Source organism: Rhododendron vialii, chromosome 10a (genome assembly GCF_030253575.1).
Source record: "Rhododendron vialii isolate Sample 1 chromosome 10a, ASM3025357v1".
Taxonomy (NCBI): domain Eukaryota; kingdom Viridiplantae; phylum Streptophyta; class Magnoliopsida; order Ericales; family Ericaceae; genus Rhododendron; species Rhododendron vialii.
In genome coordinates this window covers 22,576,014-22,600,000 of record NC_080566.1, presented here as the reverse complement: position 1 = coordinate 22,600,000, position 23,987 = coordinate 22,576,014, and the positions used below count along the sequence as shown (strand labels likewise).

Genomic DNA, 23,987 nt, shown 5'->3' with positions numbered 1-23,987 from the left:
TGTTGGAGTAAAGTTGTCCTCAACAAATTATATCCCGGTGGCAAATATCCAGACAAAGGATTGTTTGCGGCAAATTGATAGGAGCTCATATAATAAGGGTTTCTTGCCAAATTAAATTGCAAACCCCCGGAAAAAAACATCCTAGCAATTTCTGCATGCAATTGATCACGTTTGTTCATGTCAAATGCCTTCTCAAGGGGTGATATAGTTTCACTTCTACTTCCACTTGTTCTTTGTTTTTTGGCTCATAACCTTCTAGAACAAAACTAGATGTTCTAGTAGAAGGGGGTAGAGGTACTTTCTTTGGTGCATTGTCTTTCATTTTCGCTTTAGCTTCCTCCTCTAATTTCTTCATAGTTGCAAGAATTTCGTTGAAACATTCTTACAAGGTCCAACTAGTGTTGTGACCGTTCAATGCACGGGATAAAAAAAAAAGTCCATGATGTGTTTTTTCCATTTCCATGCATCGAACGGGCACAATGCTAATTTCAAATCGTATATCTATGCCCACTTACATTACTTAATGATCACTTTCTGATGAAACTGGCTTATTTACGATAAAGGAAACCATAACAGATGATTGGAGGTAGGTAGTTGATCTGGAATGAAAATCAATATTCGAGCAATTGGTAATTGGTCCGCCAAATTTTCATCTTGAAAGGAGCTGAACTTGAATCAATCTTTGGGTAATTGGTAGTTGGTCTGTCAGATTTTTCGAAAGGAGCCGAACTTTACACTCAATGAAAACCTTCAAGAGGAAAAAATAGTATAAACAACATCAAGAGAGGAAATGCGATCAATCAAATTGATCAAAAATTTAAAGTTCTGCGGTTGTGAGTAGGTAGGTAATTATAAAATTGAGACGAACCTTTGAGGACTTGGTAATCACTCCAGAAAAATTTGGTGGGGTGTGTAGTAGAAGGAAGAGATAATAAATTTTAACCATGAAGAGAGCTCATGGTTTAGCAGTGCACATTTTGGTTGATAAAGGAGTTCGTTTTTTGCTTTTGAATTGAGAACATGTGCCATGGGAGTATGGAAGTGGAAGTAAAAATGGGGCATGGGAGTATGGATGTAGGGTGTTTTTTTTTTTTTTTCTCTTTTTTTCTTTTCTTTTTTCCGTTTGGGAATTGAGAGTATGGTTTCAGTTATTGGTATGTGGGTGGAATTGGTGAGCGTGGGGGTTTTTATTGCCAAAAATAAAATTCAAAAATCGAGGAAATTAGGATTCAGAGATTAAAGGCTTTTTGGGCTCACACATATTTGCATAGGATATTGATAGATAGATAGATAGAAGCATTGTGCTCGTTCAATGCATGGAGAACGATTTTTTTTCTTACTTTGTTACTATCTTGTGCTACTTACTTTATAAGTGATTATTTTTTTTACTTTATAAGTGTGTACAAAAAAAGTAAAGAAAATTTGTTAGTTCACAGTAAAATCATTGTGCCATCATAGAATCTGTTTCTATTGCCATGCCCCTCCCCTTCCCACGTTCTCTCCCCTCCCACGTGTTCTCTCCCTTACCCTCTCTCTCCCACCTCCCCCACATTTCTCTCTCTCTCTCTCTATAAACCAAAAAAAGTGAAAAATCTAGGAAATTAGGAATGGAGGTTTGAAAGGTTGTGGGGCTCAAACACATTTCTATAGTATATTGATAGATAGATTCCATTGGACAACTTCAACAAATGGCCCCTAACCCTAGTGTATGAAGTATGAACTCTTTTTGATGACATTGCAAAAATTGCACTGCCACAAAGTATTTCCCCAGCATCACTCAATTTCTCTAATTTTGTAACGTAACTCCAAAGAGGATTACTTGTATCCCCTTAGTTTGTGTGGTTGTTTGTGAGGATGAGGAAATAGAACTACTAGTACCAGCAAAATCCATTCATGTACTGTTCAAAAAAAAGTCTACTGTTCAAAAAAAAAAAAAAAAGTATTTAGAGAGATGATAGACGATATACACACACACACACACACACACACACATAGAGTCCGGATCTCCTAAGGGATCCCGCACGGCCTTACCATGCGGACTCCCCTTTCCCGATCGAATTGCGACGATCCGAGCCGCTCAAAGTGATCAGAACGTGATTTTAAGGGTGCCAGCGAGAAATCAACAAAGAAAATGATCGGGAAGGGCTTGATCCGAACAGTTTTTTATTGAACGGTTCAGTAAAACACTGCTCGGATCAAGCCATTCCCGATCATTTTTTTTGCTGATTTCTCGCGGGTACCCTTAAAATCACGTTCTGAACATAATGAGCGGCTCAGATCGTCGCAATTCGCTCGGGAAAGGGGAGTCCGCATTTTAAGAGGTCTTCATTTGAAACTTTCCGTGTATATATATATGTTTATATCCTATGAGGGATCTCTTGCTTGCTAAAATGCAGACCTCCCTTTTCCCGATCAAATTATGATGAACCGAGCGTGATTTTAAAGGCCCTTGCGAGAAATCAGCAAAAAAAAAAAGAAAGGGAAGTGCTTCATTCGTGCATTTTTCATTGAACCGTTCAATAAAAACTGCTCGGATGAAGTCCTTCCCAGGCTTTTTTTTTGCTGATTCCTTGTGGGGACCCTTAGAGTCACAATCTGAACACATTGAGCAAGTTCGGATCATCGAAATTTGATCGGAAAAGGGGAGCTCCGCATTTTAACAAAATAAGGGATCCCTCACTGTATCTGTGGTGTATTTATATATATACACAGTCCCTTTATGAGGGATCCCTTAATAGCTTAAGTGCGGACCTCATAGATCCTGATTGAATTTTGATGATCCGAACTGTTCAATGTGATTAGAACGTGATTTTAAAGGCCCCCACGAGAAATCAGCAAAAAATATGACCGGAAAGTCTTTCATCTGAGCAGTTTTCATTGAACGGTTCAATAAAAAACTGCACAAATCAAGCCCTTCCCGGTCATTTTTTTTGCTTATTTCTCGCGGATAACCTTAAAATTACGTTATGAGCACGTTGAGCGGCTTGGATCATCGAGATTCGATCGAGAAAGAGGAGTCTGCATTTTAAGAGGTCCTCATTTGAAACTTTTCCGACTTCCCTTTCTCGATCGAATTTCCATGGTCTAAACCGTTCAATATGTGCAGAACATGATTTCAAGGGTACTTGCGAGAAATCGACAAAAATATGACCGGGAAAGTGCATCCGCATTTTAATTTTGAGATGTTTATTTATTCCAAATGTCATACTCTATAATGGCTGTATTTTAAGAGCATCCGCATTAGCCTCAGTAAACTTTCCCTCTAATTATTTCTTTCATTTCTCTATCTATCTCCACTTATTATCCAAAAACCTTTCTCAAAACTCAAACCAAACAATCATTTTTTAATTTTAGTATTTGTGTGTGCATTTTTCTTATAGTTGAATGTTTTTATTTTCTTAGTGGAAAATCATTAATATGAATCCTCGGTAAATATCACTTTATGTATGTACACATATAAATGAGATTGTCTTAGTCATAGCGGCGCTTGATCTCAATTGTTTGTCTCAGCAGTCAATGGTCTAGATTTTAAAAAACCTTTTCCAGAGAAGAATTAAACTCTTTCCCGAAAAAGTTTCATTAAAATCCAGACGCTAGGGATTCACCTCTGCAAACACTTTTTTATGGCACACTTCGTAAAAATGTTTTTCCCATATACATACATGTTGAGAAAATGAAGTAGAAATCACAAGTCTGGGATTTCAGATGTGTTTTAGAGGCGTGGCAACTCCACATTTGAACAGAGTTGGAAACCAGAACATTAAATTAATGAGTAGCAAGGGAACAATAACTCATCTTGTATGACGACGAACTGTAGTACTGTTAATTAGTAGCGACCCTTAAGCAAGGCTGAAGCTAGACAACTTTTAGAAGTTTTACTCTTTACTTTGACAGAAACAAGCATTTGAAGAAGGAGATGTGGATGCTCTCATGAGTTTGACATTGTTCTTGATCAAATTTTGATGATCCGAACGGTTCGATGTGTTTAAAACGTGATTATAAGGGTAAACGCGAAAAATTGGCAAAAATATAACCGGGAAGGGCTTGATCCGAAAAGATCAAGGATTAAGCCCTTCCCGGTCATATTTTTTGCCGATTTCTCTCTTGTACCCTTAAAATCAAGTTTTAAACACATTGAAATGTCCGAATCATCAAAATTTGATCAGGAAAGGGGAAGTCTTTAACTTAACAAGTTAAGGGCGTCCTTGGTAGAAGCTTGGTGTGCGGTTCCGGGGACCCTTAAAAAAACCCTCCAAATCTTAATCTCATAGTTTCCGATCAAATTTTGATGATCCGAGCCGCTCAATGTGTTCAGAACGTGATTTTAACGGTGCCCGCGAGAAACTGACAAAAAAACTATTCCCTTCGTCCCATAATGTTTGGCATTTTCAGGAATGCGTGCCATTTTTAAATTGCATATATCTTTCAATCCATAATGTTTTAGGAAATTTTTTGAACTTTGTATAATAGAACAAATTAAACTCTATCAAACAAGATCCATATTGCTTATAAAAAAATATTATGGATTAAAAGATATTGTTAATTTTTTCATAAGGCTGGAATAGTGAAAGTGCCAAACATTATGGGACAGAGGGAGTAATCGGGTAGGGCTTGATTTGAGCAGTTTTTTATTGAACCGTTCAATAAAATTCAATAAAAAACTGTTAGGATGAATCCATTCCCGGTCATTTTTTTTGCTGATTTCTCGTGGGCACCCTTAAAATCACGTTCTAATTATATTGAGCGGCTCGAATCATCAAAATTCGATCGGGAACTTGGGGGGGTTTTTTTAAGGGTCTCCGGAATCGCCCCGTGTATGTATATATATATATATATATATATATACACATTGAACTGTTCAATTAAAAAATAAGCACTTCCCGATCATATGTTTCGCTAATTTCTTGCGGGCACCCTTAAAATCACATTCTGCACACATTAAACGGTTTGGATCATAAAAATTTGATCGGTATATATATATATATATATATATATATATATACATACATAGGGGCCGGTTCTACCCACACAAAATTTAACACAATTTTTGACACAAGATCTCAGCCATTTATTTCAATGGCTGAGATTAGAACACACTCTCTCCTCCTTCTCCGTCTCCTCACCTAATCCCTCCCTGTCTTCTTCCCCACCACACACCCGACCTTTCTCAGACAACTCCAGCCGGCTCCTCCATTTTCGACGACTCCTTTGCTCTCCCTCTCTCTCTCTCTCTAGACTCCCCCTGCTTTTGACGAAAAAAATAAACGAAAAAAGGAAAAAGCAAAGCCACCATCAGCGGCAATCAGAAAAGCCCTGATTGGTTTGAAATTCTCGACCGATTTCGAAAATTAAAAACCCAGAAAAGATTGGTCGCCGTGTCCGTTTCTGACATTCAATTGTGTTCGTCGGCGAGTTTTTTGAGTGTATTTTGAGTTTTCCTTGTTTCGCCGTCGCCGGATCCGCCCTGAACATAGTCGCCATCACCAAATCTGATTTTATTTTAAGTTTTTCTCGTTTCGACGGATTTGGCAGATTCATTAGGGTGTATTGGTCAGTTGTTTTGCTCAGTAACTTTTTTGTTTAAAAACTTTTGCGGTGGCTGTTAGTGATGGTTGTTAATATCACATTGTATTTTTTTATTTGTTTCGTTTATTATAGATTCTTTTGTCTGCTTTGGGATCTTGTTTGTTTAATTGTTTTGGAGTTTGAATGGTTGTCGTGGGGAATGGAGGAGGAAGATTGGTGTTGTCTACAGAGGAAACGTGCGTACCGGATATGGGATCGCCGAAAATGGATTAGCCAGCTAGAGTTGTCTGAGAAAGGTGGGGAAGAAGAGAGGGAGTGATTAGGTGAGGAGAAGGAGAAGGAGGAGAGAGTGTGTTCTAATCTCAGCCATTGAAATAAATGGCTGAGATCTTGTGTCAAAAATTGTGTTAAATTTTGTGTAGGTAGAACCGGCCCCATATATATATATATAGCTTCTTATAAGGGCACCCTTATTTAAGTTGCGGACGTCCCCTTTTCTCTTCTTTTCCGACCAAATTTCGATGATCCGAGCCGCTCAATGTGTTCAGAACGTGCTTTTAAGCGTGCCTGGCAAAAGAAAAGACCAGGAAGGGCTTCATCCGAGTAGTTTTTATTTGAACCGTTAGATAAAAAACAAACAAAAACTGCTCGGATGAAGCCCTTCCCGGTCTTTTTTGTTGATTTCTTGCGGGTACCCTTAAAATCACGTTCTGAACATATTGAGCGGATCGGATCATCGCAAATTGGTCGGAAAAGCGGCGTCCTCACTTCAATACGGTAAGGGCGCCCTTACAAGAAGTTTTATGTATATGTACATATTATATATAAATATATATAGAGTCCCCTTCAAGTAAGGGCGTCCTCATTTTAAATAAAATGCAGACGTCCCCTTTTCTCATCTTTCTCGATCAAATTTCGATGATCCGAGCCGCTCAATGTGTTCAGAATGTGATTTTAAGGGTATCCTCGAGATATCAACAAAAGAAATGACCGAGAATGGCTTGATTTGAGCAGTTTTTTTTTTTGACCCGTTCGATAAAATACAAACTAAAACTGCTTGGATCAAGCCATTTCCGGTCTTATTTTTTGCTGATTTCTCTCGGGTACCCTTAAAATCAAGTTCTGAACATATTGAGCAGCTCGAATCATCGCAAATTGGTTGGGAAAGGGACGTCCTTAACTTAATAAGTTAAGGGCGCCCTTACCTGAAGTTTTCTCTATATATATGTTTAATTGGTTGTCTGCCGAACCAGAGGCTCAGGCGAGGTCAACCGATCTTGATCGATAACCCTAGAGCATCATTCAGCAACAACACCAACGTGAAAACATGATTATTGGACAGAGTAGGAAAAGAGGAAACTGCTCATTCCAAGGACATCCCCCATTGGATAGGCTGAAATAAATTAAACCAACACTAATAGAAGCAACAAACAAGTCTAGCACACAACACCATCACACTTGAGTAACGCACCAACCGATCAAAAGGTGAACAAAAACACCAGATTGATGCACCCTAAATTACATGAAAACTGAATGAAAGAGCACCGAATACACGCTGTTCTACTACTGTGCTTAAAAGAAGCAGAGAAATAAGCAAAGAAAGAAGAAACCCATGCCTATTTGTTGTCTCACCTCCTTGTATCACCCTAGAGATCTGACCTCCCTCTCGTCTTTTTTCTGTTTTATAAAAAATATTGGTCTGTTTTTTGTCTGGGGCGTATCTACTTTCTTTTCATTAATTTGCAAAATGTTAACTATGAGTTCATCCCAAGCTATGAGGCATGAATACTCTGAAACTAGTCGTGGATAGGTAGAGGATATACTGTGAATACCGATATGAGATATGTGCCTCTAGTTTGCAGTAGGAATTGGGTTCAAGTTTACAATAACTCATTTGTTGTCAGGAAGAAAGAACTAGATTTGGTTCTAATGACCAACTTCTTTTTCATTGCATGCAATCGATCACTGATGTACAGTGATAATGTGGAAGTCATCCTGTGTTAATTGTTGCATACTTTTTGTGAGCATAGTGTTTTCAATATTATGCTTTACCGTGAGGCAAGGCTTCATGTGTAAGATGCATAAATGATCCTCATTGATATTTGGGTGTGTGTTATGTCAACGTCTGACTGTTTATATCTGAACAGGATATTATCCGATTGCCAAGGTTGTTTCGTTTCCTTCAAAAGCCATTAGCTCAACTAATATCTGTTCTAAGAGCACCCAAGAGTAAGGAAGGCTATGCTTCCATTGGTGGCGGTTCTCCCCTTCGACGGATAACTGATGCCCAGGCACGATGATCAGTACTGATGATACAGTCTTGTTTATAGTTAAATTCTGATCATATTTTTTTTCAAGATTTTACACACACACACACACACATTATATATTACCAAATAATTTGGTTAGTTTCATCTTTTTCATTTATCAAGTTACTGTAGTTCAAGTAGAACTCGTAAAAGATAAAAGTTACATTTTGTTCTTTTCTAATTCTTTGTATAAAAGGTGCTATTTACTATTTAGTAAATAAAAACTTAAAAATAGAAAATTTAAGTATTGGATTTTAGAATTAAAAGATACAATTGAAAAAAGGTGCAGTCTCTAGTTGCTCAATGAATAGAAGACTTAGTTTTTATTGATTCTAGTGTGCACAGCTTTATGTGGTGCCTTTACAGCACCACATAAGGTGATGGAATAAATGCACCCACATCATATGGTGCTGATAAGAAGCATATGGTCCAATAGACGAATAAAAATGGGTCATTGGGGAACTTCCCAATTTCAGAAGTGGAGTACGACAATTCATGTGATTATTCAATGAATTAGTTGCAAATTTATTGAAGATTCAAACATACGTGGTCTTGAGAAGGGGTTTTGCAGGTGGTGGTGATGGGAGTTCTTGCGGCGTGCTTGTGCAGAGGTGGCAAAAGTTGTGGCAGGGTGGTAGCAGATGGTGAAGTGGGCTGGAGGTGGTAGTCACAAGGATCGCAACAGTGGTTATCATGGAATGATGGTGGTTGTGTGGCGGTGTTTGTATGGTAGAGTGGTGGGGACGACCTAATTTACTCCGACACATGATGTTATGCCTCTTAAGCTTTGTCATATTCTATTGGGCCGTACATTGATATGGGATCGTAGTGTTTAACTGGTGGGTTGTCCAAACACTTAATCTTTCATGGGTGGCAATACAAAGTACACTTCTACTTCAGCCACTGATTCTCATCAAGTCAAGTTGAAAAAGAATTCCATGTTAATTCGACGTACATCTCCTTCAGATGGTCGGTCCTCATCCAAACTCGTTAGAGACAGTTATTTTCAGTGGAGAATTGATAGCGCAGCCCTTAATTGGTTGGAGTGGAATAATCCTCTTTGGAAGCCTCATGCCAAGTCACACGGGAATCGAGTCAAGTCACATGGGAATAAATCTTTTTGGCCCAATAGTTGTGCTTGCCTGCTTGGTAGTTAAGTTATTTATTTATTTTATTAAGATAGGATATGTTAGATAGGGATAGGATTTGATCAGTTTGATCATTTGCTATCTTCTATTTAGTTCATTAGTCTATAAACATGATGATTAAAATTGTTATCATTAGACTTTGAGATTAATGAAGATAAGAGTTGTTTGAAATTAGGGCTGTGGCCCTTGGGTGTCTTCTCTCTCTCTCTCTCTCTCTCTCTCTCTCTCTCTCTTCTCTTTTCTGTCACTGTCCTGCATCAAGTTGGCAATACGACTATACAAGTATGATGAAGCTGGCCTTTCCTCTTAAATCAAATATTCATGCATACAAATGCAAGGGAACCTACAAAGTGATGAAGCAATTATTGCCTTGGCCCAGTAAAGATGTCAATTCTTAAAGTAACTCCTTCAGCTCCAACCAAACCTTGACTCCACTGAATCTCTAGAGAATTCTGAAGAGAAAGAATCAAGTGGGTAAAGCATGGCCGTAAGCATTTATAATTGGGTGCTCCTCGACAGTCGCCATGAAGTTCTCTATTGCCAATACAACTCCTAGGAACAAAACTAGGAGAAAGACAGCAGAATAGCACGTATAATGCACGTACGCACTAACTTACGACACAAGTACAGCGCACAGGGGACATTCATGTGTGTATGGAGACTGCCTTTGCCACGGGGCTCGTACCTGTGGGCCCATGACTCGTTGGTGTAGAGCAGACAAGGGAGCTTGGTCCTTACACTCCACATCCGATGGCTTCCAATAACTTTATCGGAGTACTCTTAAGAATCTCTTCTCCGTTGATCTGATTAAGATTCTCAAGAAATATTTTCATCCCTTGTGGCTCGATGGTTGGGAGCACATTTTAGTTTTATGTACTCTCTCCATCCCATATGGCTGGTCCTTTCTTTTTTTGAATGTCCCAAAATGTTAGTCCATTTATCATTGTGTTAAAAACTTAAAGATAGAATACAAGGGTAATGTACAAAAGTTATGCCTCACAATTTGAATTTGATGCAATCATTGTGGTCCCCGAATATTTTGCTTCCCCAAAAGGGGCAATCAATTTAGGACGGAGGGAGTAGTATTTTGCATATATTGCTATTTCTGGCCCTTAAAAGTGGTTTTAGTTTTTGGAACCTTCTTTTTAATACTTTCCCTTCATTGGCTTTAACTTTCTTTATTCAGGCCGAAGAGTTAAGGAAGGCCCTCTGCACAAAGAATGTTCCTGCGAAGGTATATGTTGGTATGCGCTATTGGCATCCATTTACTGAAGAAGCTATTGAACAGGTACATGGATAGCTATAATCTAAGTTTCAAGTTCTCTCCTTAAATCTAACAATTAACACACAAATATTAGTGCACTATGCTTTTCACCGACTTCTTTTTTATTTTGTATCTTGAAGGTCAAGCATACATTTTTGTGACCTTCAGTTTATCATTGGAAACGAGACATGCATGTTATTTATATCTTTATAGGGGGAACCTGTTCTGGTGTTTATGAAGCTCCGTACCAATTTCATTGACCAAATGTTCCTGCACTTCAAACTTACGACTGTTAACCTGGTTTTGAAGTGGAAAACAACAGTTAACCGCTATGTTTTACTTAATTTTTCTTGAGTTCCCACACCTCTAGTAATTTGGGAACAACTACCTTCGCATTATATTTTGCACTACTTGGGTGGTGGTGTTTTGATCACAGTTTCCCTGCATCCCTGTGCAAATGTAGTGAAGTTTGGGTTCTTTCCAAGTAGGGGTTGTTTCAATCACAAAGTTGTCACTATAAGCATTTTGACAAACTTGAGAGTTGAGATCAATCGAACCCTTGATGGTTGCTGTTCTTATAACTTTATCAAGCTGAGTTCTTTGTTGCCAGTAACGAAGCAAAACAAAAATCTGGAATTGCTTTAGCAACTGAGAGCTCTTCAAGCTGTATAATTAGACTGATATTGAGTTGAGTAAGGACAAAATTATACATCGTCCTTATATATTCAGGGAATTGGAAATTGTGTCGGTGGGAAACATAATCTATCGATTGGTTTCTAAGGACAATTCAGACTAGTCTACAGTTTTCACCTACAGAAAACAAACTCCGAGTCTGGATTCTCGTCAGGATGGCAAAAATGACGCCTTGGGGACTGCTGCTCTGGGGCATCCAAGTCCTCTTGTTTCTCGAATCTCCACTGATATATGGTGATGCGTCTGTTTCAAGAGTAATTTACCTACCCCACAATGAAAATGTTTCTCGTAATGTCGATATCATAGTTTTGGAAGTGTTCTGATTTTCTTTTCATTGTTTCTTTGTTTGGTATGTCTTCGTTTTCTTCTTCACCCTCTTCATTTTCCATTTTTGATACTATAGATGTCGTCTTGCTGAAAACTGTATATATGTATTGATTTCTTTTTCTTTTTTTTCCAGATAAAAAGAGATGGCATTACAAAGCTTGTTGTGCTTCCTTTGTATCCACAGTTTTCAATATCAACTAGTGGTTCAAGCCTTCGATTGTTAGAGAGTATTTTTCGGTAATGAATGGACATGGGCTTGATTAATAATCTGATTTGAGATTGTTACTTTTGATGATGGTGAAATGCTTATTTATTAGGGAGGATGAATATCTAGTAAACATGCAGCACACAGTTATACCTTCCTGGTATCAGCGTGAAGGGTATATAAAGGCCATGGCAGATTTGATCGCGAAGGAATTAGGAAGTTTTGATTGCCCTGACAAGGTATTGCATTTTCTTGTATCAATATCATCTGGGTCAGTTCAAATATTTTGATTGACTTCCCGTTGTACTTCAATATCATCTACACGTATTTGTTGACCGAGTGTTAAACATCATATTTTCATTTCTCTTTGAAATAACTATTGTTAGAATAGTTTAGTCTTGGCCCCACATCGGGTAGTAGAGTTATGTAATAAGTCTCTTGATAATATAAATAAAGTTGTCATGTGTTAGGGTTAATTAACACTCTAAACACTTCTCTCTCTCTCTCTCTCTCTCTCTCTCTCTCTTGTTCTCTAAACAACATGGTATCAGAGCATCTCTTACCCTAATGTAGCTCCAATTCTAGCCTCCATCACCATCGTATACTTCCTTCATCGTACATCACCACAACCACCTCAGTTGCCGACATCATCCTCAACCCTACCGTGCGAAACCCTAAATCAAACCACCCCTGATGCTCGAAACCCTAGACCAAGCCACCCTTGATGTTCGAAACCCTTAATCGAACCACACCTGATGTTCGAAACCCTAAACCGCAGACCATTCAAAGTTCAAAACCCCTGGTCAAAGTTCAAAATCCCTCGAAACTGATTACCAATCACTGGCGACCCTTGTCAGCCATCGCCCAGTCACTCCTCGCCCGTCTCCGGCGACCCTTCTGGTTGCTGATTCATGTGTTTTTGTCAACTATCTTGTGATTCTGATCAATCTATGGAGTTGGTGCTGCTGGTTCATGTCGCAGGTTGTTGAGTATTTCGGGTTTCTGTCTCCTATCGTTGTTGATGATGTTCTATTCAATCTATTTCACTGTTTGCCTTCTATATGAGGTTCTATGTTTCGAATGAATATAGTTCGTATGCTATAAGTGTTGGTTGACTTGTTGCCTCTCCATTGTTCGGTAAAATGTCTGAAAAGAAGTCTGATTCTGATTCTAGCTCTAGTTCTACTATTACTAATAGTGTGGCTCATTCTTCTCTGTTTCGGGAGAGGTTGTATATTACCTCCACACTCTTGAATAGCAAAAATTATGCCATCTCCATCAAAACTTCCTTTCCCAAAGCCCCAGATAAAGCCTATCTGACCTCCGATTGAATAGGTATGGGTTTTTGTTGGTTCTTTTCCTAAGCTGTAACCCAAGATTCTGGAAGAAGCTTGAGAAGCTCAAAACGAGAAATCTGTCATGGAACATGGACACAGCTTCTGAATAGGTATGGGTTTTTGTTGGTTCTTTTCCTAAGCTGTAACTCAAGATTCTGGAAGAAGCTTGAGAAGCTCAAAACGAGAAATCTGTCATGGAACATGGACACAGGAAGCTTGCTATTTGGGCTAAAGCAGTTGAGGTTTATTATTTGGGTGAGACACTGTATCATTTTTTGACTGATGACTCCCCTGGAGCAACGGCTTCCACATATGGAGCATGGGTAGCTGAGGATATGCCCGGATTCGATCTGAGTTATGGAATAGTATGGAAGACCATATCGCTAGCACATTGGTCTTCTTACCTATGACCGAACAAGTATGGACACAGGCTTAGGAGTTGTATTTTGAGTGTTAACAATCTCCGTCGCACATATGATCTTCATCAGTCCTTTTCTATCTCACAGCGTGATTTATCTTTGGAGTCTTATTATGCTAAGTTCCGTGGTATCTGTGAGGAGCTTAATATTTGTGAGCCGATTTCCTTTGATGTTCAGGTTATGCAACGGCAACGTGAGTATATGCAGGTTGCTCGGTTTATATCTGGTGTATTGACCTCTTATGGTTCTGTTAGTAATCAGCTCTTAGGGTCTCGCGATCTACGCTCTCTTAGCAAGGTATTTAGTCACCTTCGTCAAGCTTCTGTATCTGGGTCTATGCGACCTCCTGATTGTTCAACATTAGCTTCTGCTGTTTTTGGTACTTCATTCAGTCATGGTCATTTTTGCGGCCGTCATTCTGGGTTTAGTGGTCGTGGTCATGATTTTGGGTTCAGTGGTCGTAGTTTTGGCTGTGGTTTTAGTGGTCTTGACTTTGGTTTTGGTGCTCATGGGGATCACATGTCGAGGGGAGGTGGCCATGGTTGTACTCATTGTGGGGGCACAAATCAAACGGTGGAGACTTGTTATGTTCTTCAAGGTTTTCCTCAGGCTCATTAGGCTGCTACTTTTGAGAATGTTGAGCCGTTTCCTCGTACTGTCGACACTGTGGTGACTATTTCTGGCGAGGAGTATCAGTGCCTAGTGTCAAATCAAACTTCATCTTCCACTGCTACGCTCAGACAGGTCCCTCCATTGCTTGTGTTGCATCTTCTAGTTCTTCCAATCCTTGGATTATTGATTCTGGTGCTTCTGATCATATGACCGATATTTCTACTATCTTTTTTAGTCATCAGTCTATTGGTAAATCGTCTCATGTTACCTTAGTCGGTGGTTCAACTACTGAGATTACTGGTTTGGGTTCTGTTTCTGTCATTTCCTCTCTTACTTTGGACTCTGTTTTACATGTTCCTCGTTTTTCATTTAATCTTATGTTGTTAGCAAACTTACAAAGTCCTTACCGTCACATTTTTTCCTCGCGGTTGTGTGTTTCAGGATCTAAAGACGGGGAGGAAGTTTGGTGAGGGTACTGAATGTGGAGGCCTATATTATATTGCTGATGACATTCATCCTAAGTCTGTTGCTCTTCAGTTATTGGTGTCACCATATCAACATCATTGTCGTTTGGGTCATCCATCTCTTTAGAACCTAAAAAGATTGGTGCCATCATGTAGTCATGTTAAGGTTTTGCAATGTGAAGTCTGTGAGTTGAGTAAACACCGTCGAGTGTCCTTTTGTCCTAGAGTTGAGAGTCGTGTTTTGCGTCTTTTTCAGCTAGTACATTTGGGTCCCATTCATGTTCCCAATGTTTCCGGTTTTCAGTATTATGTTATTTTTGTCGATGATTACTCTCGTATTACATATCTTTATCTTATGCAAGAGAGATCAGAATCGTCTTCTATCTTTAAGTCATTTTACACAGAAATAAAGACTCAGTTTGATACTTGTATTCGTATATTTCGTTTAGATAATGCACGTGAATATTTTTATAATGCTCTTTCTCGTTTCTTTGACGATCATCGGATCATTCACCAGTCATCTTGCGCTCGGACTCCACAATAAAATCGGGTTGCCGAACACATTAATCTGAGGTTATGCATGCCATGTTAATACAAATGCGGGTCCCTAAGTCTTACTAGAGTGATGCTATTCTTACAGCTTGTTACTTGATTAATAGTATGCCCTCCACTATGCTTGGTGGTCAGATACCTCACAAGGTTTTGTTTCTTTGTCATCCTATCCACTCCTTTTCCCTTCGGGTATTCGGGTGCACGTGCTATGTTCATGCACTGGATCTTGGCCGGGACAAACTTGACCCCCGATCAATCCAGTGTGTATTTCTCGGATATTCACGCACCTATGTTACATGGATCTTTCATTTTGGCTCAGGTACCCGTGTCGATGTGTCCGACACCCGTATCCTTTTGGACACTCAGATCCTCTAATTGTTAAGGTACTTACAGAAAAGGAATATCAAATTAGCTAGAAAAGTGATATTTCGAGTATTTCACATAGACAAGAAAATAGGGAAAGAGCAAAAATATATTTTTCTTAACCTTTTCTTGTTTAAATGCATTTGTAAACATAGTTTACGGTACATAATCTATGAAAATTATGCAATATATAATACAAACAAGAGTTCAAGACGTGTCCCCGTACCCGTATCCAAGTTGGGGACACATATCCACGTATCCTAAGATTTAAGTTTCGGAAGGTCCGACGCTTGGACTTGCACCTGCACCCGATACTCGCACCTGATACTCGCACTTGAGTCCATGTAACATAGTCGCGCACTCAAAAAGGGAATAAGTGTTATTCACACTCTCTTCGTTGTCAATTTGTGTGTGCTGATGTTACGTTTAATGAGTCATTGCCCTTCTTCTCGAGTACTCTCACTCCAGATAATTCACCTGAGGTTGAGTCTGTATTTTCTATAGCTGTTCATTTTGTTCCTCATAAACCATTGTCGGTGTATGTTCGTTGGTCGGTGTATGTTCGTTGGCAACAAGTATGAACAGTCCCACAAGTACCCGCCACCACGCCTCCTCTGCCCCATGATCCGGTTCCAGCTCCACCACCACCATCACCATCACCATCACCTAGTCTTCCTATTGCTCATCCCATTTCTCATTGCATCTCTTATGATCACTTATCTCCTTCTCTTTGAGCTTTCACTTCGTTAATTTTCTCTCTACATGTCCCTAACACTGTACAAGAGGCCGTTTCTTTGTTTGAGTGGTGTACAACAATGGAGGCTGAGATGTCTGCTTTCCATGAAAATAGCACTCCGTTAGGAAAGTCTACTGTTGGATATCGGTGGGTATTTACCGTCAAGTATAATCCGGATGGCATAGTTGAACATTACAAGGCACGCTTTGTGGCCGAAGGCTATATCCAGACGTATGACGATTATGTGGAGTCCTTTTCTCTGATGGCCGAAATTACTTCTATTCGGTTCTTATTTCTATGGCTGCCAACCTTGGTTGGCCTTTGTTTTAATTGGATGTCAAGAATGCCTTCCTCCATGGTGATCTGGTCCAGGAGGTATAAATGGAGCAACCACCTGGGTTTGTTGCTCAGGGGGAGCGTTCTCAGGTGTGTTGACTTCGCAAAGCTCTTTATGGTTTTAAGCAATCACCTCGAGTTTGGTTTGGCAGGTTTAGTTATATTGTGGTATGCGTCGCTCTCATTCTGATCATTTGCGGGAGAATAGTATTGATTGTGTATGTGGATGATATCATTATTACTATTAATGAGATGAAACAATTCTTACAATGCCAGTTTCACGCCAAAGATTTGGGTAAGCTACGATATTTCTTGTGTATTGAGGTAGCCAATATTGGTCTGTCCCAAAGAAAGTATGCACCGGATATTCTTGAGGAGACTGGTTTATTAGGAGCAAAGCCTGTGGAGACTCCTATGGACCCAAACGTCAAACTTTGTGTTGGATCCTGGGGAGATATTTCCTCATCCAGATCGGTATCGTCACGTAGTGGGCAAGTTGAATTATCTCACCAATACACGTCCTGATATCTCATTTGCTGTTAGTATGGTAAGTCAGTTCATGTCAACTCCTCGACTTCTACATTGGGAAGCTTGCCTTTGTATTGTTAAGTATATTAAGGATCATCCTGGACTTAGTTTATTTTATCGTTCAAATGGTCATTTGCATGTTGAGACTTTTATTGACGCTAATTGGGCAGGATCACCGTCGGATAGACAGTCGACAACTTGGTACTGTACTTTTGTAGGTGGCAATCTAGTTACCTTGAAAAGCAAGAAGCAAACCGTTGTTGCACGTTCTAGCGCAGAAGTAGAGTATCACCCTATGGCTCATACTGCATGTGAGGTATCGTTGCAAGCTTTACTCCAGGAGTTGGGGTTTAGTGTGCAATTACCTATCCCTATGCATTGTGATAATCAACCAGCAATACATATTGCTTCAAATCTAGTATTTCATGAGAGAACCAAACATATCAAAGTAGATTGTCATATTGTTCGAGAAAATATAGATGGTGTGTGTTGGCTACTCTTTTCGTGTTTACAGGAGCTCAGTTGGCAAATACCTTTACCAAACCATTGTTTAAAAAACGTTTAGAGTTTTTATGTAACAAGTTGAGATTTTGTGATATTTATTCTTCAGCTTGAGGGGAAGTGTTAAAATAGTTTAGTCTTGGTCCCACATCAGGTAGTAGAGTTATGTAATAAGTAATAAGTCTCTTGATAATATACATAAAGTTCTAATGTGTTAGGGTTAATTAACACCCTAAACACTTCTCTCTCTTATTCTCTAAACCTATGAAGCACGGATACTCTATTTTGGTCTGTGATATATATATAGAGGAATTTTCAAGTGAGGGATCCCTCATTTTGTTAAAATAAGGGACTTTCATTTCCCGATCAAATTTTGAAAATCCGAACCGTTCAATGTGTGCAGAACGTAATTTTAAGGGTCCCCGCGAGAAATCAGCAAAAAAAATGACCGGGAAGGGCGTCATCCAAGCAGTTTTTTTTGAACCGTTCAATGAAAACTACTCGGATGAAGCCCTTCCCGGTCATTTTTTTTGCTGATTTCTCACGGGGACCCTTAAAATCACGTTCTGATCACTTTGAGCGGCTCGGATCATCGAAATTCAATCGGAAAGGAGAGTCCCGCATTTTAATAAAATGAGGGATCCTTCACCGGAACCTAACTCTCTCTCTCTCTCTCTCTCTCTCTCTATATATATATATATATATATATATAGAGTCCCCTTCTCCTAAGGACTACCTTAACTTAATAAAATAAGGACCTCCCTTTCCCGATCGAATTTCGATGATCCGAGCCGCTCAATGTGTTCAGAGCGTGATTTTAAGGGTACAAGCGAGAAATCAGCAAAAAAAAAGATCGGGAAGGGCTTCATCCGAGCAGTTTTTGTTTATTTTTTATCAAACGGTTCAAATTAAAACTGCTCGGATGAAGACCTTCCCGGTCTTTTTTTTTGCCGATTCCTCGCGGATACCTTTAAAATCACGTTCTGAACACATTGAGCGGCTTGGATCATCAAAATTCAAACGGAAAATGGGAGAAATGGAGAGGTCCTTATTTTAACTAAAATAAGGACCACCTTATTTGAAAATGACTGTGTATATATATATATATATAGAGAGAGAGAGAGAGAGAGTGAGAGAGAGAGAGAGAGAGAGAGAGAGAGAGGAATTTTCAAGTGAGGGATCCCTCATTTTGTTAAAATGAGGGACTTTCATTTCCCGATCAAATTTTGAAAATCCGAACCGTTCAATGTGTGCAGAACGTAATTTTAAGGGTCCCCGCGAGAAATCAGCAAAAAAAATGACCGGGAAAGGCGTCATCCGAGCAGTTTTTTTTGAACCGTTCAATGAAAACTGCTCGGATGAAGCCCATCCTGGTCATTTTTTTTGCTGATTTCTCACAGGGACCCTTAAAATCACGTTCTGATCACTTTGAGCGGTTCGGATCATCGAAATTCAATCGGAAAGGGGAGTCCCGCATTTTAATAAAATGAGGGATCCCTCACCAGAACCTATATCTCATCAGTCATCTCTCTCTCTCTCACGTCTTTTTTTTTAAAGAGTAGACTAAAACCCTTATTTTTATAATGGAATTTTAGGAATGAAATTATATATATATAATATATATATATAATATTTTTTATTTAATTTTATATTCAACGTATCCCCAACGTATCGTATCCTACTTTTTGAAAAAATCACGTATCCGTATTGTATCGTATCCGTATCCTTGCTTCTTAGCTCTAAACAACAACTATCATTTCAGACACATAGCTACTGGACAGTCATTGACATGTGTTAACATGCTTAGAGTCCTCAACTCTTCATTCAGAACAACTGACTTAATACTACTTCCATAAGAAGACTAAGGAGCAAGGGAGGAACTTGGAGGCTTGTCAATGTGTTTTCCACGGTTAGGATCTTTTTGCTTCTCATCCGTGAACCACCGAGACTCCTAGAGGCTGGTGTGTCCTCGTGTCCAACACGGGGACATGACATGGGTTAAAATGTGAAATTTCTTTATTTTTTGGGGATATGTGTATTACTTCGTACATTTTGGGTTAAAAGGGTAATATGATGTATATGTGATAATTGTTTGTATATATTGAATCTTCATGCTTATACATCTAACTATATTTCCACTGGTATAAACTAAATCTTGTGTCCGTGTACTTATGTGTGTCCGTATCCTTGCTACATAGCCTCTCGTAAATGTGTTTATAAGACTGTGCCAGGAATCTTCTTCGGTATTTCTTCTTCCATTTGTAGCAACTAGCATAGTAATGGAAAGTTATCAGTGGTCCTAAAAGCTTAAGCTGTTAGAAAATAGGTCCGCCCAACAATGTATAGCAAGCTATTTAACACCCTTCCTCACTTGCAACCCTAGGTTGCACGTGGAGATGCAAAATTTTCATAGATAAAGCTAAGAAGTAAAGAAGGGTAGAAGTAGAATGCAAATGGGGAACAACTTCAAATAGGGAGATTTGAACCCCAGACCTCTTCTTCTTCTTCTTTTTGTGCGCATGTGTGTGTCATGTAAGGTGAACATATGGACAAGGTGTTATGTCAAATTGTTCTTGGCGTGAAGTCAAAATTTGCAAGCATGGGTAAACTATATTGCTTATGTTTACGCCATGTCTGCGTTGACATAACTTTCTTTAATAATTGGGGATAAGCTTAATTATTAGTAAGTAAAAAAAGGAGGAGGAGGAATGTTGAACAAGTTGAATACTATTCCTTTGGCACCTGTGAAGACAGGTTTCATTAGCGACTTATTTTGCTCTTTACTGCCTTGGAAGCTTTTGTCAATAGTGCATCCTAAAGTTGCTTCCTCCATCATTTATCTTGTGGCTTTCATTTCTTTTTGGTGGTTGTTCACCAACATTGTACTTCAATGTATATATTATAGGTTATGATATTTTTTAGTGCGCACGGGGTGCCACTTGCGTATGTGGAAGAGGCTGGTGACCCATACAAGGCTGAGATGGAGGAATGCGTGGATTTGATTATGGAAGAACTAGAAAAGAGAAGAATAACTAATGCATATACGCTTGCTTATCAGGTGCTTATATTTTTAACCTTGTTTCCATCTTATGCAAAGACTTTTTAGCTAGGTTATGTTGCAGAAAACTGGAATCAAATCGCTCTTGAAGGACTGTTACAATAACTTATAGTTTCTAGTCGTTAAGTTTTGTTAGGACTAGAAATTTATGCTTAGTAGGGTCAACAATGAGTTAATGATTCAATGTTTTTTTCCTTCAAAAAGAAATCATAGGTCCATAATTCAACGTTTGTTCCAAAATGACTACGAATTGTACTGTTAAACATTTCAGATAATACTTCAGATTATAACAAGTTTTGAATTGCTAGGAAACAATTGACATTCATCTGCAGGGAAACTACTAAGTTGATTGACCCAATTTGCTCTGAAAAGTGAGTCCTAGATTTGTAGATAAGCTAAACTTTGCAATTGGTTGATTATTCTTCGAGCTTTCTCGGCTACCATTCAATTGAAACTTATACTTTCCTATAAACCTGTGGAGTATCTTTGCTGGCTTCAACCAATCCATAACCCATAGCCATTCAGCCCACTTGAAAGTGATTATGATTTGAAGGTTCTCATTTACAAAATAATCCATGATTCACCACTTGAACATTCTTTGGGATTAGGTTTTAGCAAGGCCAACCCTTTGCATAAAACTTAGTGGATTGCTAACGCCCACTGGGTTTGGGTCTCAGAAAACCACTCCAAATCGGTGAAATTCATAACAGGGTTCCCTATAAAGTTGTTAAACAATTAAAAGCACAAAATTTAAATGATCTTGAAATGTCCTTTATTTTGTTTGATATAGGTAATGATGCCTCCTTTGGAATAGTTAAGGTTATATTGTTTCGAGCTCTTGTATTTGGAGGGTGGATGAAACATCGATTTTGTCCCTAAGTATCAATTGCAATTAGATCTTGATTAAATATAAGTAGATAATAATGCCCAAAATTTTGAAAATTTCTGTATGTTTTGTTGAGACAACCAGATAATCAAGGCAACCCACATAAGTCTCTCTCTCTCTCTCTCTCTCTCTCTCTCTCTCTCCCTGTTATGATTGTGCCACCGTCACAAGCTTTGCTTGCTAGTAGAGGGTGACGTTGGTATCCATACCTGCAGTCACTCTCTCTCCCTCGCTCCCCGTTATGATTGTGCCACCGTCACAAGCTTTGCTTGCTAGTAGAGGGTGACGTCGGTATCCATGCCTGCAGTCACCCTATTGATGTTGGTAACCCTGCAGTCACCCTATTGATGCTGTGCTGACTTTTGGTGTGTAGGATCACAGTGTGTTGGCACTTGTGTGGGTTATGATGATTAGGATTTTGAAAGAGAAGCAAAAGAGAGATGTATCAGTATTACCTGAATGATTGAATGACTTTCATTCAGAGGCGGCTCCAGGAACTTGCACCACAGTGTTCAAAAGTTACATCTTACACTATTAACCAACAATCTACACAAAATTCATATAGCCGGTCCATTGGCCTGGACACCGAGTTATCAAAAAATTAAGATAAAATAGAAACACCTAAGTTATGGTTTCCACATATCAGAAGTACAAGAGAAGCACCTGGAAGGCTGGAATGACGGAGGGATTTTTCTGAGCAACAGAAAATGTGGGTGATTAATATGGTAACACGACCTAGAATCACAGAAAGATGAAAAATTTGGTTACAAGTCAAAGTCTGCTCTCTGCAGTGCTGAAAGTGTACCGATTGATAGACTACACCTTTTCTTCTTGTCAGCTGACCTAATTTTGTTGAAGGGTATGACCACCACAAAAAAGTATATTGCTGCTATTTAGCAACATGCTAGTCAATAAACTTTAAGTAGGAAAGATTGTGCTCACACTTAATATCACGTTGTATCGCCTGGAGATTATATTTCAGTAACCCAAGATGACCTCTTCGACTGTCACACCCCGGCAAATAAACATAAATAGACAGCATAAAAATTAAGAAAAAGTCTCTCCAAATGAAAAAGAGCTGTCCCAAAATGAGCCCAAATGATGTAAACCAAACCTATTCATAAAGAAGGCATTATAACCAAACATTTCCGTTAATATCCCATGCCGATAAAATACTACATCTTCAAAACAATATTCATAATGTGCTAGAGTATGTCCCACTTAAGCACAACAATTCCAAGTGTCCAAACTTAGATTTAATACAATCCCAAGATAAAACGTCTCGCAATACAAGTTCTTACAACCCAAGATAGAGGTATACAAGTCTTATGGCCTCAATGACCTTACAAGCAAAAAAATATACAAGTATGCAATAAAGCTCGCAAAAAAAAAAAAAAAAAGGCTAGAACATGTTTAAGGATATCAAGCCTTGAGATCCAACTCTGAACCTGAAAATTTTGTATCAACAACATGAGCCGAAGCCCACCTAGGAAATATGCTAAATGAATAGATATGAATATGCAAAGATGATATACTAGACTACACAATTGCATATGCATGTACATATAGGTTCTAACATAATTATAGTCAGGCTTTCATTCTCCTTTAAAAACAAAACAACTTGTAATAAACCACCAATACTAGAAGAAAATCAAACTTCGTAGATTCAAACCCATGAAACAATATACAAGAAAATTAAAGAGACAACCAAACTCAATATCTCGAAGTCAATTCAAACCAAAATCCCCAAACTTACTCAAAACCATGTCACTTAAGTTCAAGAGTTGTCCACCAACTCTCACACACCCTGGCAACCCGCACTAGACGTGTTCCAGCTCAAATGCACTTTACGGGCTACTAACCCTAAGGACAAAGCAACCTATCCCGCACGGGTTTACGGACTTTCACTGACGGTGTCATATTGACCAAGTTTTCCGGTGACCTAACTCAAAACTCCCAAACGATGACAAAAATCAAAACAATTCTAACTCGCAAGTAACGGCACTAAGGCCCCAAATCAATTAAAACCCATCAAAGTTTTCAATTAACCAATCCAAAACTCCATCAAAACTATCGATTCAAATGACATTTATCAAGCTAGTTCTATAAAATAATGTACTCGACATAATCAAATGTATGTGCTTATAACAAATACTTGGGCTCCTATTGAAATTCCATAACCAATGCTTGTTATAATTAAACCAACATAGCAACCTCAATTATGGTAAGAGAGAGATTCAAGCTATAATCATTAAAATAAATAAAACATTAACAATATCTAATCACTTTACTACTTGAAACCAACTTACCTATTCCTCATTTCAATAAAATCTAGCTCAATTCATAGAAGGATCTAGCCCAAACTATAACAAGAATTCAAATAGGATAAGATAACCCAACAAAACAAGTGTTCTTGCAACACCTATACAAAATAAGGGACTAGGGCAAGATTGATGGTGCTAAAAGAATAATCAAACTCATTATACATGTATATCAACACATTACACACTCATATTTAAACATTTAGCATAGATTCCTACCTCAATGAGCAAAAACCCCCAAGAGATGGAAATGAGAGAGAGAGAGAGAGAGAGAGAGAGAGAGAGAGAGAGAGAGAGATGGAAATGAGTTTCCTGGTCCCATTCTCGGCTAATAAGTGTGATTATACACTACACACCCCTCTAGTTACTAAGGCATTTAATCAACCCCCTGTAATTTATAAA

The 23,987-nt window shown here is 38.8% G+C and overlaps 1 protein-coding gene across 4 annotated transcripts in view; it reads left to right on the top strand.

The window, feature by feature from the left end:
• Positions 1-23,987, top strand: part of LOC131303314 (ferrochelatase-2, chloroplastic) — a 34,820-nt gene that overhangs the window by 8,511 nt on the left and 2,322 nt on the right. For 3 of the 4 annotated variants that reach the window (XM_058330121.1, XM_058330120.1, XM_058330119.1), the window contains 4 exons: positions 10,170-10,271; positions 11,401-11,504; positions 11,585-11,711; positions 20,226-20,378. In XM_058330121.1, coding sequence (XP_058186104.1) covers positions 10,170-10,271; positions 11,401-11,504; positions 11,585-11,711; positions 20,226-20,378 — 486 coding nt within the window. Of the gene's footprint in view, positions 1-7,673; positions 7,818-10,169; positions 10,272-11,400; positions 11,505-11,584; positions 11,712-20,225; positions 20,379-23,987 lie in introns of all 4 variants that reach the window. The other variant, XM_058330122.1, reaches the window with a different exon arrangement.